The sequence below is a fragment of the Marmota flaviventris genome, chromosome 9 (genome assembly GCF_047511675.1).
Source record: "Marmota flaviventris isolate mMarFla1 chromosome 9, mMarFla1.hap1, whole genome shotgun sequence".
Lineage (NCBI taxonomy): Eukaryota > Metazoa > Chordata > Mammalia > Rodentia > Sciuridae > Marmota > Marmota flaviventris.
In genome coordinates, this window is record NC_092506.1 from 18,664,166 (window position 1) to 18,679,640 (window position 15,475).

Consider the following 15,475-nt stretch of genomic DNA (forward strand, 5'->3'; position numbering starts at 1 on the left):
AAGCCTCTAGTCCAGCCAGGCCACAGGGACCTTGATGATGTCTTACCAGGTCCTTATTATTGTCCCTTGATACAAGCAGCGATATCCCAGTTTTGTAGCAGTGGAAGCCTCAACCTATATGTACCCTGATGTTGGGCTGTGGAGCCACACTTTGGTGAATAAGGAACTCTAACATGGGATGGAAGCTATGCCTTTTATTGAAATAAAACCCAATTAAAAAGCTTCTGGACAGTGAAATAAACAATTAAATGCATGAGAAAAAAAACCTACAGCATGGGAGAAAGCCTTCACTAGCTACCCCTCTAACAGGAGATGAACATCCAGAATATATAAAGAACACCATATATTAACACCAAAAAGAAAAAAAAAGAATGAATGAAAAAAATACTTCTCAAAAGAAGAAATACAAATGGTCAAAAAATATGTGAAAAAAATTTTCAACATCCCCAACAATAGAGGAAATGTAAATCAAAATTACACTGTTTCAAATCACTTATTAGAATAATAATCATTAATTATATAAATAATAAAGCAGAGTGCAGTGGCACATCCCTGTCATCTCAGTGACTCAAGAAGCTGAGGCAGGAGGGTCACAGGTTCATAACCAGCCTCAGCAACTTAGTTATGCCTTAAGCAACTTAGAGAGACCCTGTCTCAAAATAAAAAAAGTAAAAAGGACTGAGGATATGGCTCAATGGTTAAGTGCCTCTAGATTCAATCTCCAGTACCAAAACCAAAACAAAACAACAACATAAGAATATAAATATAAATTGCTGGTGAGGATGTACATTGTTGGTGGGACTGAAAATTAATACAACTAGTTCAGAAAGCAGTATAAAGACTCCTCAAAAGACTAGAAATGGAACCAACATATGACCCAGCTATCCCACTGCTTGGTATTTATCCAAAGGAACTGAAATCAGCATACTATAATGATACAGTGACAACAATATTTATAGCAGCATAATTTATAATAGGCAATTTATGGAACTAGCCCAGGTACCTGTCAACAGAGGAGTGGATAAAGAAAATGTGGAATATGTACACAGTGAAGTTTTAGAAGCTATAATAAAGTATGGAATTATGTCATTTGCTGTTAAATTAATGTAACTAGATAAAATGATGCTAAGTGAAATAAGCCAGACTCAAAAATTCAAGGGTCAAATATTATCTCTGTACATAGAAGATAGACCAAAATAAGGAGTAGGGGGAGTGTGGAGAGGATCCCATGAAAATCAGGAATTAGTGGCATAGAAGGAGGTAATAGAGGGGGGAGGGAGGAAGGATAGAAAAAGGGAGGAACTGCAGAGTGAAATTGATCAAATTATGTTATGTACATGTATGAATATGTATATATATTTAATATTACTGGAAGCAGAAAATATCAAATTTCATATATTTAATATATGAACATATATATGATGTATATGTATGTGTATATATGTGTGTGTGTGTATATATATATATATATATATATATATATATATATGAAATTCAAAGTATGTGTATCCAGTTAGAGAAACAATAAATGATTGGGAGGAAGACCAGTAATATAGAGGAAGGTGAACAGTGGGAGGGACAAGGGGAGAGACTGAATTTAAAAAAAAAAAGTAATTTCTATGGTAATTATTATAAAAGATTTTAAAAAGAATTAAAAACCACTTCTTCACAAACATTTCTGAAAATAGAATAAGAGGCAATATTCCCCAATTTATTCTGTGAAAACCAAAGCTATCACATGAAAACTACAACCATCTCTTGAATATAGATTCAAAAATTTGCACCAAAAGTCTAGCAAGTTGCATCCAATATGTATAAATATGCATAAAAGTATTATACAAAAATATACAACAATATGTATAAAAAGTATTATATAACAAGACCAAGTGGGGTTTGTGCTGGGAATGAGGGTTGTTTCTGTACATGAAAATCAAAACTGATGTAATGCCCCATTTTAATAGAATAAAGGACTGCCCTGTAATAATGGCAGCTGTTGTTACTGCTTCTCTTGTTCTCTATTCACTGCCGTATGTTTAAATAGAGCAACTCTTTCTCAACTTTTATGATATGTGAGTTGAACAACACCCTGTCCTCCAGGCTACAGAGTAATTGCTGTAATATGTGTTTGCAAGATGTCAGAAAATATTTGGCTGTACCAATCTCCTCTGACCTGGGGAAATGACACGTGAAGAAAATTTGAAGAAAAACTTTTGCCTAGGGGAGGCTGCTTCTACCGAACAGCCAGTCGATTCCTTACCTTCTTAAGGAGTCAATGGGAAGCCATAAAATTCAAAACAGACGTTGTTTCTATGCTGCAAAAGTTGGCACCAAAATTTTAGCCTCCTTTTAGCTTTCAGCTCTACATATCACTCTGTCTGAAAGAGTATCAAATTTATGGTTCATTCCTGTGGGCAAAATATGTTCCCAGGTGAATACCTGTTGAGAAATTGACTCAGTATATCAACGTCCTCCATGACCTAGGGTAGTGAGGAAATTTCCCCATGTTGCTATTCACACAGCATCCAGAGTCCTTCATGTCCCAGTTTACGATACTCCAGGGCTTGTGGAGAAGTGTTTTATCACACAATATTCCAGACCAGAAATGCAGGCTGGTAGCAGATTAAACTGCAGGGAAATCTCTAATCAGGCAAAGATGTGTTATTTATAGATAAATACTCCTAAATATATGTTTCTAACATAGAATATTTGAAAAACAGAGATAATTAATTCCTGGGAGGGTGAAGCCTTAGTTAGAAGGATGCATCACTTATAAAGTTCTCAGGATCTTCCTTCCCTGCACACTCTAATTCCAGAGAAGTCATTTTCTTATCTTAAGGGTGGAATAATTGATACCAATGTTTGTGCCTTTATTCTGTAACTATAGATCTAGGTGCAGGAGAAGATGACGCTCTTCAGCAGCCAAGGACTTCAAGTTTCCTCTCCCATCCTTCCTTCTTTATTTCCATCCTTCCTCCCTTCCTCCTTTCTTTCCTTCCTTCCTTCCTTCCTCTCTCTTTTTAACATGAGTTCCAAAGGTACTGGAGCTTTGAGAATACTTGCTGAATCCATTTGAAGAAATTTGTGCCATCTTGATATTTTCTGCTTCCAGTAATATTGTCTAATAGATAAGGATTTGGAAAATATCCATAACAAAAAATACTGTCTTGATAGCTACATATAACAATTACTTTGTGTTTCTGAATATATTGGGCATTCTTCTCAACTACAGAGGCAATCGCAGTAAGTTACCTAGAATCATTGATTTTTAATCTAGTGTCTTGTATTCCCATTTTCCTTCAAGGTGTTAATAATTAAAATCATTGAAGCATTACTTTCTGATATGTGATGAGGGATCACTGTTATACGTTTTAGGATATTTTGCAGAAGTATTTGTTCTCATAAACTGTAGATCTGGATAACCTACAGTTTATCAGTTTATAATTTATAGAATCTGAAGTTAATTTCTAGGCTTTTGAGTGTGGATATAGTGGGGTGGCTGGCTGGGTGGCTGGGGATTTCCTCCAGGGGTAAGGCATAGAGGTGGTGGTTTGAATAGTCAGATTGGTTTATGTACAGTCAGTCACTAGTTTCCTTGAAACAATGCTCTGAACTTCCCAGGGATGAAACAGAGGGAAAACCTCACCTGGTGTTTTTCAGGGGAGATGTGATGAGATACAGCTCAGAACAAGAAAAGGTAAATTGGTGGTAGAGCTGAGGTAGGAGATGTGACCTTTGTTCTAGTCAAGACAGATTAGCATAGGAGAAAGAGGCACAGCCTCTGAATCCTGTTTTTCAAAGGAATCCTTTAACTCTAAAACTGAGATCCAAAAGGCAAATGGATTAAAAAAGACACTGCCAGGAAATGGTGTACCTTGTGCTGTGATTGGAAATCTGATTAATCCAACCTAGAGACACTTTTAATTATGACTTTATCAGATTTTCTCATATAATGTTCTAACTCAGCAGGAGCTTGTTTTTGCTTCAGTGGACCTGAGTCAATTTCTGCATCCTTGAGCTCAGGTCCAGCCCTCTTTCTTAGAGAGTCAATACAGGTATTGATGCATATGAATTGAAAGTTAATTCTCTGTCGTCTCAGGGTGATTTTTTCCTTGTATATATTCATCTCATGGCATCCTATGGAAGGCAAGATATGGAGGTGGAAAAAATTTGACTGAGTTAGGAATTAGTAGACTTAGGTTCTTCTTGTCCTCTGCCACTAATCTATCAACTATATTTCCTAGGACTTGGCCTGCCTGGTATCAGTCTACTCACCCTTAAAACATGATTAATTTGATCAAATGCAAGACAACTGAGGACTTCTGATTTAAAACAATTCTAGAGGTTTGTCCAGTGGAAACTTGAACAAATTAACATCTGACACTAGATTTCATAGCTTAGCAAAATGACTGCATGGATTCCCAGTGGTCACAGGTGGTGGCTTTAGGTTCTAGTACAAATTCTGGCATAGCTGATCCCTAAATGTAAACTGGATCTGTTAGAAGCACTGAGTGGAGTGCTAAAGATATTGACAGTCTGTGTTTGAATACAGCTCCTATGGTTTTCATCAGGATGGCTTCGGGCAAGTCATTTACCCTTTTCTAACCCCTTTTCTTGTGTACCAATCTCAAATGGTTGTTCTGAGGACTAGGTTAAAAAAATACATATAAACCATTTAGTATCATGCTGAGAAAATGACAGACAATAAAAATTATTAAATAGGAAACGTGGCTGAAAAATAGGTCTCTGTATGCTACTAAAAAGGGATAAAACAGAGTTACAATGAAAGTTTCATTTCATAATATTTGAGTATATGGAGTTTAAATAAGTAACAAAGTTTTCTCTGGGAAGAAGTTTGCTTAGGGTTTTGTCTGTCAAATATAGTCTAGGAACCATTTTATGGAAGTTGAGGTTTGGTATTAGAAGTTTTAAGCCTTAATGGGTACACTACTGGTTTTGGGAGTAGACAAGAAAAAGAATCTGAACATGCCAATTAACACCAAGAACATCAATTTTAACATAAAACTGAGTTACCTGGTTTGTATTATGTGTCTGTTCTGTGAGATGTGAAGAAGGAGGAAGATGAAATTTGTAAAAGAGAATGTTCTTCAAAATACTCAGACTATTTCAAGATTTATAAGACACTGAATGAATAAGTAAATAATGAAGACGAAAAAGTCAAGTTTAGGGTTTTCTGTCCGTTTTTGACTGTGAAATCTGACCTTTGGCACAGATATCCAGGAAGTTATAGAAACTACAATCCCAATGGCTAGGGAGGCTGAGACAGGAGGATTGTGAGTGCAAAGCCAGCCTCAGCAACAGCAAGGTGCTAAGCAACTCAGTGAGACCCTGTGTCTAAATAAAATACAAAATAGGGCTGGAGATGTGGCACAGTGACCAAGTGCCCCCTGAGTTCAATCTCTGGTATTAAAAAAAAAAGAAAGAAGGAAATGTTCTATTCAACAGTTGGTTCTCCCAAGGGCTGTGTCCTCTAGAGGAGAGTTGGTAATTAGAGAGGTTCACTTGGTTGTATTCTCAGGGGCTCTTGGGCCCTGGAAGGATTCTCTGGTACATTGGACTATCCAGAAGGGAAGCTGCAGTTCTGGGCTTGGCTCTCCAAGGCCAGCTCCTTAATGAAGTATTTGTGGGATCATGTGAAACAGGTTACCTTTCCATGTACCTCATTAGTTATATATCCTGCCCAAATGTAGTGGGGAAAATTCATCTTGCCCTTCACAACCTTGGTGTTTTTAGAGTATATTAAGATTAAAGGGCAAAAAGAAAAGAAATCAGAGGTCCAGGAAAAAGTGAGAATTAATAATGGCAAAAATTATCTTTAAATTCTATCTCAAAGTTTGAGTGACATTGGCATTCCACATCAAGAAATTAACATAGACATTGCCTTAAATGGATTTTGGTTGATTATTCAAATTAGACTTATTGACTACCCATATAAATTATTGACTAATTGTGTAAGTCAGAACCAGAGTTCAATAGTCCCGCTGGTAGACTAAAAATGGTATTTTTAACAATTCTAAGTGTTTCACGGAGGCAGGCTCATCTTCTTTTCTGAACTTCTTTGAGTGGTCATTGCCTCCATTTCATCACCAATGCTACTTAGATGTCCTCATCCTATGTCCCTTTGGTGAATTGGTGACAACAATTTCATGAGCACATAAAGTAATTAATGTATTACTTTAATTATATTCATATAATATCTTCTGTATTCCTATGATGGGCAAATTTACAATTGCTGTTGTTTGTTATTTTATACATTCTACTCAGTTTAAAAATGCATGCCCTCAAGTACAGGCCTCCAGGGGAAAAATATGAAAATTTTATTTATTTTCTGTTTATAAAACTAATAATGCAAACTGTAGAAATTTGGAAAATATTAAAAATAGGAAAAGGTCAGCTGTAATCTCACACCTGAAGTAAATGTCCTAAATATATTAATTGACTTATCTCTTTTTTTCTATACATATATTTAATGATAGCATAATGTTGGAGAATTTTATTTCATTTTTATTAATATGTTATAATTACACATATTAAGGGAGAATAATGTGATATTTCAACACATGCATACATTAAGCACTGGGTATATTTCTGTTTCCCTTCTTTATATTTGGCATCTTTAAGCTTCTCCAGTCTGGGTACTTATAAAATATGCAGCAGGTTATCATGAACTGTAGTCTCTGTACTGTGCTGTGGAACATCAGAATTCATTCCTTCTCTCTAGGTGCATTTTGTTACCCATTATCCAACCTCCCTTTGGCCTCCCTTCCCATCTTCTCAACCTCTAGTACTCCCTCCATGTTCTACAATCAGATTCCTTTTTTTTTTTTTTTACTTCCACATAGGAGAGGTAAAATTTGGTATTTGATTTATTTACCTTGCTTTTTTCACTTAAAAGCCTCCAGTTACATTCATATAATAATGTATAATTATATAACATTAATAAAAATAAACTAAAAATATTTTGGCAGAGATGTAAGGCAAAGGAAACTTATACATCTATGTTGGGCATAGGTGAAACAGAACTTACATAAAAATCTAGGTGAAAACTTTGAATTTTATTCTTAAAATACAGAAACAAAACCTACAATCTTCAAATACTAATTCCATAACTAATATCACTAACTTTTAACCTGTAATGTGTTTACATATTTATAATTAGGGCATACAGACTATTCTCTGGTTTTGATTCACATTATTTTATATGTATATTTTAAAATCTTGTTAAGTTAATATGATTACTTCTAGTAACTACCTTATTCCATCGTAATGATGCTTGAGTGAAATTTTATAATTACTCCCCTGACCCTAGGAAATGAAATTCCTTTGTTCTGGGTGTCCTATATCTTATAAGAATATTTTTTAAGTCAGAAAATAAAAGACTGAAAGAGTCATCTAAAGAGGTTTTGAAGTTCTGATTCCTACAGAGTTTTGTGAAATGGCTGAGTACTGAAAAGACAGAATTTTGAGCTATTATTCTTTCATGGTTCTTTTTTTCCTTTTTTCTAAAGGTAAAATATTCCTTCCTGGAGGTTTCATCACCTGGGCCACTTAGATGGAGAATAAAAGGAATGTAACTGAATTCATTTTAATAGGTCTTACACAGAACCCCAAAATACAGAAGGTAGTATTTGTGATATTTTTGGTTCTGTACATGATAACACTCTCAGGCAACCTGCTGATTGTGGTTACCATTATCAACAGCCAGGCTCTGAGCTCCCCCATGTACTTCTTCCTGAGCCACCTGTCCTTTATAGACACAATTTATTCTTCTTCTTCGGCTCCTAAGCTGATCATGGACTCCCTTCATGAGAAGAAAGTTATCTCCTTTAATGGATGTATGGCTCAAGTCTATGCAGAACACATTTTTGGTGCTACTGAGATCATCCTGCTCACAGTGATGGCCTATGACCGCTATGTGGCCATCTGCAAGCCTCTGCACTACACAACCATCATGAGCCACAAGCTATGCCTTCTCCTGGTGGGAGTGGCCTGGACGGGGGGATTTCTCCATGCAACCATCCAAATCCTCTTTACCGTCTGGCTGCCCTTCTGTGGTCCCAACACCATCGATCACTTTATGTGCGACTTGTACCCTTTGCTGAAACTTGTCTGCATGGACACTCATACCCTCGGTCTCTTTGTTGCTGCCAACAGTGGGTTCATCTGCCTGTTTAACTTTCTCCTCTTGATGGTATCCTATGTGATCATCTTGCGTTCCCTAAAGAACCATAGTTTGGAAGGGAGGCGCAAAGCCCTCTCCACCTGTGTGTCGCACATCACAGTAGTCGTCTTATTCTTCGTGCCCTGCATATTTGTCTATCTGCGCCCTGTGACCACTCTGCCAATGGATAAAGCTGTTGCCATCTTTTATACAATGGTAGCCCCTATGTTAAACCCTTTAATCTACACCCTCAGAAATGCTGAGGTAAAAAATGCAATCAGGAAGCTCTGGAGGAAAAAAGTGACTTCAAGTAACAATTAAACAGAATCACTGAACATTACGTACAGAGGTATCAGATGGAACTGAGTCCGAGTTCCTGGATCCTCAGATAAAGATTTTAGCTCTAACAAGGAATTTGATCAAACTTGTAGATGGTTACTCAAGCATAAGTTTAAAGCCTGGGTTGTAATCCAGACTTATTGTTCCCCATCCCAGCACAAGTTTTTTTCTGAATCAACAAATATTCATAAATGAACTGAAAACCTGAAATGCCTCTAGAAGCTAAACTATGGATCTAGAATATTTGGACTGCTATTAAAACTAGCTTATCAACATTGAGATGTTGGTTTCTACTGATAATGGAAGATACATGTATTATGATATTCTTTTACTTTGACTCTGGCCTCCACATAGCTTCATTTTTGTGCATTTTGTTGTTCATTAAACACTGAGTGTATACTAAAAAAGCGATGCTATTTATTTAATTTCTAAAAATCTGGCATTGTCGTCCATATTGTATCAGTTGGGGTCCAATCAGGAGACAGATCACACAGCTTTCTGATTTGAAAAGGGAAAGTTTACATAAATTTATTAATTATATCATAGGATTAATGATAAAGGAATAAGAATGCCTTAATGTTGAAAGATGAAGGTCTAGGATGTATTCAAATTTTGAGGGTTGGTTCCTCCCCAACCCTCAAAGGAAGGCTGGGCTTCCATACTTTGGAATGGTATATCTGTTATCCAATGAATGGTAGAGAAGTCCACTGTGTTTATTGGGGCCGGAACTAGTTCTCAGTATCTGGATAGAAACTAGTACACAAGAAACTTGTCTGGTATTGGTAATTTGTGAGCCTCCCATTGCGGTGATGGGGAAGCTGGGGCTGGTAGACAAGGAACTGTGGTCTGCACTGGCAAGCAGGTTGGGTGCAGCTGGACCAAGCCTGGCACAGAATTTCCTACTACAGTGAACATAGGCTGGGTTGGGAGAGTGATTGGTTGGTGCCGATGAGAACCACTGGAATCTGCCTGCAGGATGGCACTAAAACACAATGGGAAATTGTCCATGAAGATGTCAGGGAAACCCAGGGGAAATGAGAGCCATTGGATAACTCCCCTGACAAACAAACATGGAAACTGTTGGAGGCCACATAAGTCAGTACAAGATGAAAACAGAAACATATTTAATTTAGGAAGAGATACCAGTTTCATGGTACTATACTTACAAATACTAACACCACAGCAGATCAGGGAATGAAGTGCTTACAGAGCCATTTTACCTTAATATGGAGCAGGCAATGAAGGATATATTTGGACCTGAGAGGCAGTAAATTTATCCTTGATTCTTACAACATGTTTTCTAGGATATTAAAGTTCAACATGGCAAGACTTGACCACACTTCATGTTAGTGGAAGAAATGATATACAAACAGATGTAAATTTTTATCCTACATACTTTCTACTCATTATATATAACATTAAGTAAAAATCACATTTCTTACCTGGGAGAAGGTAGCTAAGCGTGAACCAAAGGAGCCTCATTCATTGAAAGATTCTGTATAACCTAATTGTGGTAATTTCATCTAATTTTATTACTAGTGTACTCTGTTATTTTATTAATCCTTCCACTGAAGGTATATAGAAAGAAGATGAACAATTATGTGAGGTAGTTTTGTAGAACAGATTGAATTACTATTATTTAAACTTTTAACTGGATTTCAGTTTCAGTAAGTGTAGCACTTGTCCAAGTATGAATGATCTAGTCTTTGCTTCTTTATAAAAAAATGTTGACGAATCTCTAGGAGTTAGACTTTGGCAGTAGAATGGGGACAGAAATGTAACAAGAAGGCAGAGCTATAAAAAAAATATGAAGTAGCAACCAGGACAAAACTAGAATTGATATCCATAGAAAAATGAATCTTCAAACTGATAGGAAGGTGAAACTCATATGTAAGTCAACAAGAAAGATATCCAACACCAACATACCCAAGAAATTTCAGAGGAATTGGTAAAAAAAAATGGAACCTGAAATGATTGCTACAGTACAGCTCTAAAGTATCTTCCAAGTCATTCTAAAGTTGTGAGTGCTACAGTACAGCTCTAAAGTATCTTCCAAGTCATTCTAAAGTTGTGAGGAGATCCACACAGATACCCAAACAGTTTAGACCAAAAGGAGGTCAATGAACCTGGTAATGTCTATCAAAACTTTTTTTTAAGAGAGAGAGAGAGAGAGAGAATTTCGGTGGACACAACATCTTTATTTTATTTTATGTGGTGCTGAGGATCAAACCCAGGGCCCCACACATGTCAGACAAGCGCATTACCGCTTGAGCCACATCCCCAGCCCTATCAAAACTTTTTACATGAGTTCTTTATTGAGTATATACCAATGGCCCCAGATATTTTCACTAGGTAAATAGCCTTAATAAATGATGATCCACATACACATTGCACTTCATTGTTCATGTTTTTAAACCTCTTTTCCATATAGTATTACAGGATAATTTTAATTTTCATGGAAAAAAAATGCCCTGTAATAAGGGATATTTCACTGTCTATACCCCTTTGTATCCTGATACCCTACTTCTAAAATCACCAGGTTTCCACCTCCAGTTTATTCCAACAAGTTTATGTACTTTGTCTTAGTGTTGGTTACTGCCAGGAACTGTCATTGATATGTTCAACTTATGATTTTCACAGTTTGGATTTATGAAGATAATAGTCACAGAATCAGTAACTTTATAATAAAAAGTACATATTATAAAATAATTATATATACAAATTATCTTGTTGTCTTTAGTTTTATTGAGGTAAAAGGGACAAATAAAAATTGTACATTTAAGATATATAATGTTATTCTTTGATATACACATACATTGTGAAATGACTACCATGTCAACTCACATTGTTACCGTCTTTGGCAAGAAGCTTTAAGATCTATTCTCCTAGCAAATTTCAAGCACATTGCATTAATATTAGAGTCACCATACAGTGAAGCCCCAGAACTTGATTCCTCTTGTCTAACTGAAACTTTGTACCTTTGGAGAAACATCTTCCTGTTACCTTCATCCCTCAACTCCTGACAATGACCTTGCTGTCCTATGGATTCAACATTTTTTAGTTCCTGTAGATAAGTGAGAGCATGTAGTATGTGTTTTACAGTTCCTGGCTTATTCCCCTTAGGATAATGTCATCCAGATTCATCCATGTTGTTGGAAATGACAGTTTCCTTCTTTTTAAAGACTAAATAGTATTTCTCTCTCTCTCTCTCTCTCTCTCTCTCTCTCTCTCTCTCTCTCTCTCTCTCTCACACACACACACACACACACACACACACATTTTCTTTATCCATTCGTCATCCATCAATGGATACTTAAGTTGATTCCATATTTTGACTATTGTGAATAGTGTTGCCAAAAAATAAAAAGGAAAGCACAGGAGCAGATATCACATTTAAATATTGTTTTCATTTCCTTTGGAGTAGGATTGCTAGATCAGATGGTACTTGTACTTTTAATTTCTTGAAGAATCCACACTGTTTTCCATAATGACTGTGCTAATTTGCATACTCCCCAACAGTATTCAAGTGTTCTTTTGATGCCATATCCTTGCAGAAACAGATTATACTTGGACTTTTTTGATAACAGTCATTCTAACAGGTTGAGGTGATATCTCATTGTGGCTATAATTTGCATTTCACTAATAATTAGTGATTCTGAGCATTTTCTCCATATGCCCATTGACTACTTGTACCCATTGTATTGAAAAAATGTTTATTCAGATCTTGCGTCCATTTTAAATTGGGATTGTTTTTAGCTATTGAGTTGTTTGAGTTTCTTATATGTTCTGGATATTACATGGATGTTTGCAAATACTTTCCTCCATTCTACAGGTAGTTTCTTCATTTGGTTAATTGATTCCTTTCCTGTGCATAAGCTTTATAGTTTGATTCAGTTCATTTGTCTAATTTTGTTTTTGTTGCCTGTGGTTGTGGAGACCTATCTAAGAAGTTATTGCCCAGACCAATGTCAAGGAGTATTTCCCTCTATGTTTTCTAGTAGGTGTATAGTTTTCAGTCTTAAAATTAAAGCTTTTATCTATTTTGACTTGATTTTTGTATATGGTGTGAAACAAAAATCCATTTCATTCTTCTGCCTGTGGGTGTCCAGTTTTACCAGTAGCATTTATTGAGGAGACTGTCCTTTCCCCATTGTGTTCTTGGCACCTTTGTCAAAAAACAATTGACCATATATTCTTGGGTTTACTTTTGGGCTTTGAATCCTATTCCATTTTTCTGTGTCTGTTTTAATGCCAGTTCTTATGCTGTTGTGATTACTGTATAACTTCATGATACATCTTGAAATTTGAGAATATGATGCCTTTATCTTTGTTCTTTTCCCTCAAGATTTATTTGGCTACTTAGGATATTTTATGTTTCCATACAAATTTTAGGATTGTTTTTCTAATTATGTCCAAAAAAGATATTGGAATTTTGATAGGAACTGTGTTGAATTTATAGATTGCCTATGTATTTTGCCTAGTAGAGATGTTTAACAATATTCATTCTTACAAATCATGAAAATAGAATATCATTCCATTTATTTGGGTCTTTTTAAATTTTTCTATTAATGTTTTATAATTTTCAATATACATATATGTCTTTCTTTTGCTTTCCTGAGCAAATTTACTTCTAACTATTTTTATGTTATTATAAATGAGATCCTTTTCTTAATTTCATTTTTGGATAATTTATTTTTAATGTACAAAAAATGTTATGAATTTGTATGTTGATTTTATACCACGATTTACTGAATTTGTACTGAAACCCAAAACTTTATCAAATTTATCAATTTTAACAGATTTTCAGTGGACTCATTAGGGTTCTCTTTATAAAATCACTTCACCAACAAAGACAATTTCATTATTCCTATGATTTTTGGATGCCTTTTATTTCTTTCTCCTTCCTAATTGCTGTAGCTACAATCTCCATTACTCTGTTGAATAAATGAGACAAGAGTGAGCAAACTTGTCTTATTTCTGATTTTAGAGGAAAAGCTTTCTACTTTTCACCTTTATTGTGTTGAGGTCCATTCCTTCTATACCTGTAGTTTTTGAACAGAAAACTTCCCAAGTCATGGGAAGGAAATAGAAGTAAAGATCCAGGAAATTCAATAGGCACTTTATAGAATAAATCCTATACCAAGACACATTATAATGAAATTGTCAAAAGTTAAGTATAAAGTCAGAATATTGAAAGCTAAAATTGATAAGCAACATGGCACATGCAAGGGGACCCTCATGGGACTATGAGTAAATTTTTTTCAACAAAAACTTGCAAAAGTCAGTGTGCCTGATACATTCTTTGTCCACAAAATATTTGTTGATCAATGAATGAGGTATAGATAATATAAGGTATGCATTTATTCTGAAAGTGCTTTGTGTACAGATGAAACCACATATTTTTACAAAGAACTTTTAATAATAAAATATTACCCAAAGTAAACTGATTTAAAAAAAAAAAAAAAAACAGCTCACAGGGCTGAGGTTGTGGCTCAGTGGCAGAACACTTGACTAGCATGTGTGAGACACTGGGTTCAATCCTCAGCACCCCATATAAATAAATAAAAAATAAAGGTACATCAAAAACTAAAAAACATTAAAAAAATAAACTCGCAATCAGGATAAAGCCATCTTGTTGAAAACAGAGAATATTTCAAGGTAAACTATTTGCACATATGCTGAGAATTTCTTTCAATTTTTCAGTTTAAGGAAGACTAAAAACAAATCATAGCTCCCCCAAAGCATCTAGCTAGAATTCTCCTTGGAGTTCAAATCAGATAAGGGCAGGAAAGAATTCTCTAGTCTCCAATACTATTTTATTTTTTGCTCTAAATTTTGTTGAGTTTAATTATCTTCTTTAACATTTTTATTCATTCAGTCATCATTTATCTTGAACCAGACATTGTGCTACCTTGTGGAAACAATTGCTCTAACAGGCAAAAACTTTTGGGAGCATAATTTTATAATTAATACATGGAAATTTCTGCCTGACATGGAGATGTCCTTTTATTTGAGTGATTCCTCTTTCTGGTGGGTTGTTAGCACACCATACGTGACGCTGTTAACACAGAATGATTCTGAAGTTTACATGGGCATTTAGAAAAATGATGAAAATTACGTTATGTACTCACTATTGGATCAAGAGCCATTGCTAGCAGGGCCTTATAGTAGATATCATAATGCTTCAGTAGCAGGTAGCCATTCATTATAATACATTAAAGGGTATATATGAAAAATTATAAGAGCCCTAAAAATAGAAAATGAGCTAATACATACTATGTATCCACTTCAGTCTCCTTCCTGATGGTAAAGAGTTGAATTATTTGACTTTTTATCATCAATTCTGTCATATCAGAGTTCAGAGTGTGGTCTCGAAAAAACCAGTCATATTTTCGTTGCTGGTTCATTAACATGTCTATTTTGTTAACTTCCCTTTGTTTTCAGATTCCTCACCTATAAATGGGAATAATTCCTCACCTATAAATGACTCACATTTTTGGAGTGTTGTATATCACTGCTCAATACCAGTACATTTGTCATTTCCTTTTTTAAAAAGGATTTTTATTTGTAGATGGACCCAATACCTTTATTTTATTTATTTATTTTTATGTGGTGCTGAGGATCTAACCCAATGTCTCATGCTTAATAAGCAAGGGCTCTATCACTGAGCTACAACCCCAGCCCTGCCATTTCCTTTTTAATGAGGATAAAAGCCTATGAATCCATACACTGCATGACTAGTAACACTAAATCCAAATTTGGTAGAATTTCCCAAGTATGCAGAATAGTCCTAGATTAGACATTCTCTCTTTTCTTGGACCCATGTCTGTTCCCTTCAATACTTAGTCTATGAGTTAAAGTAGGCAATGTTTTGCTTTATCCTGTAAATATTTCTTGCATCTGTAACGTCCTTTTGACGCTTGTCTCAGCTGAATCAGTATTGAGCACCAGGAACAT

At 35.4% G+C, this 15,475-nt stretch overlaps 1 protein-coding gene across 1 annotated transcript; it reads left to right on the top strand.

Annotated features, from left to right (window-relative positions):
* The first annotated feature begins 7,570 nt into the window (after window positions 1–7,570).
* On the top strand, window positions 7,571–8,500 carry LOC114093651 (olfactory receptor 4C12). Its single transcript, XM_027936507.2, has one exon. The coding sequence runs from the start codon at window positions 7,571–7,573 to the stop codon at window positions 8,498–8,500; it is 930 nt and encodes a 309-aa protein (XP_027792308.1).
* Window positions 8,501–15,475: the final 6,975 nt, after the last annotated feature.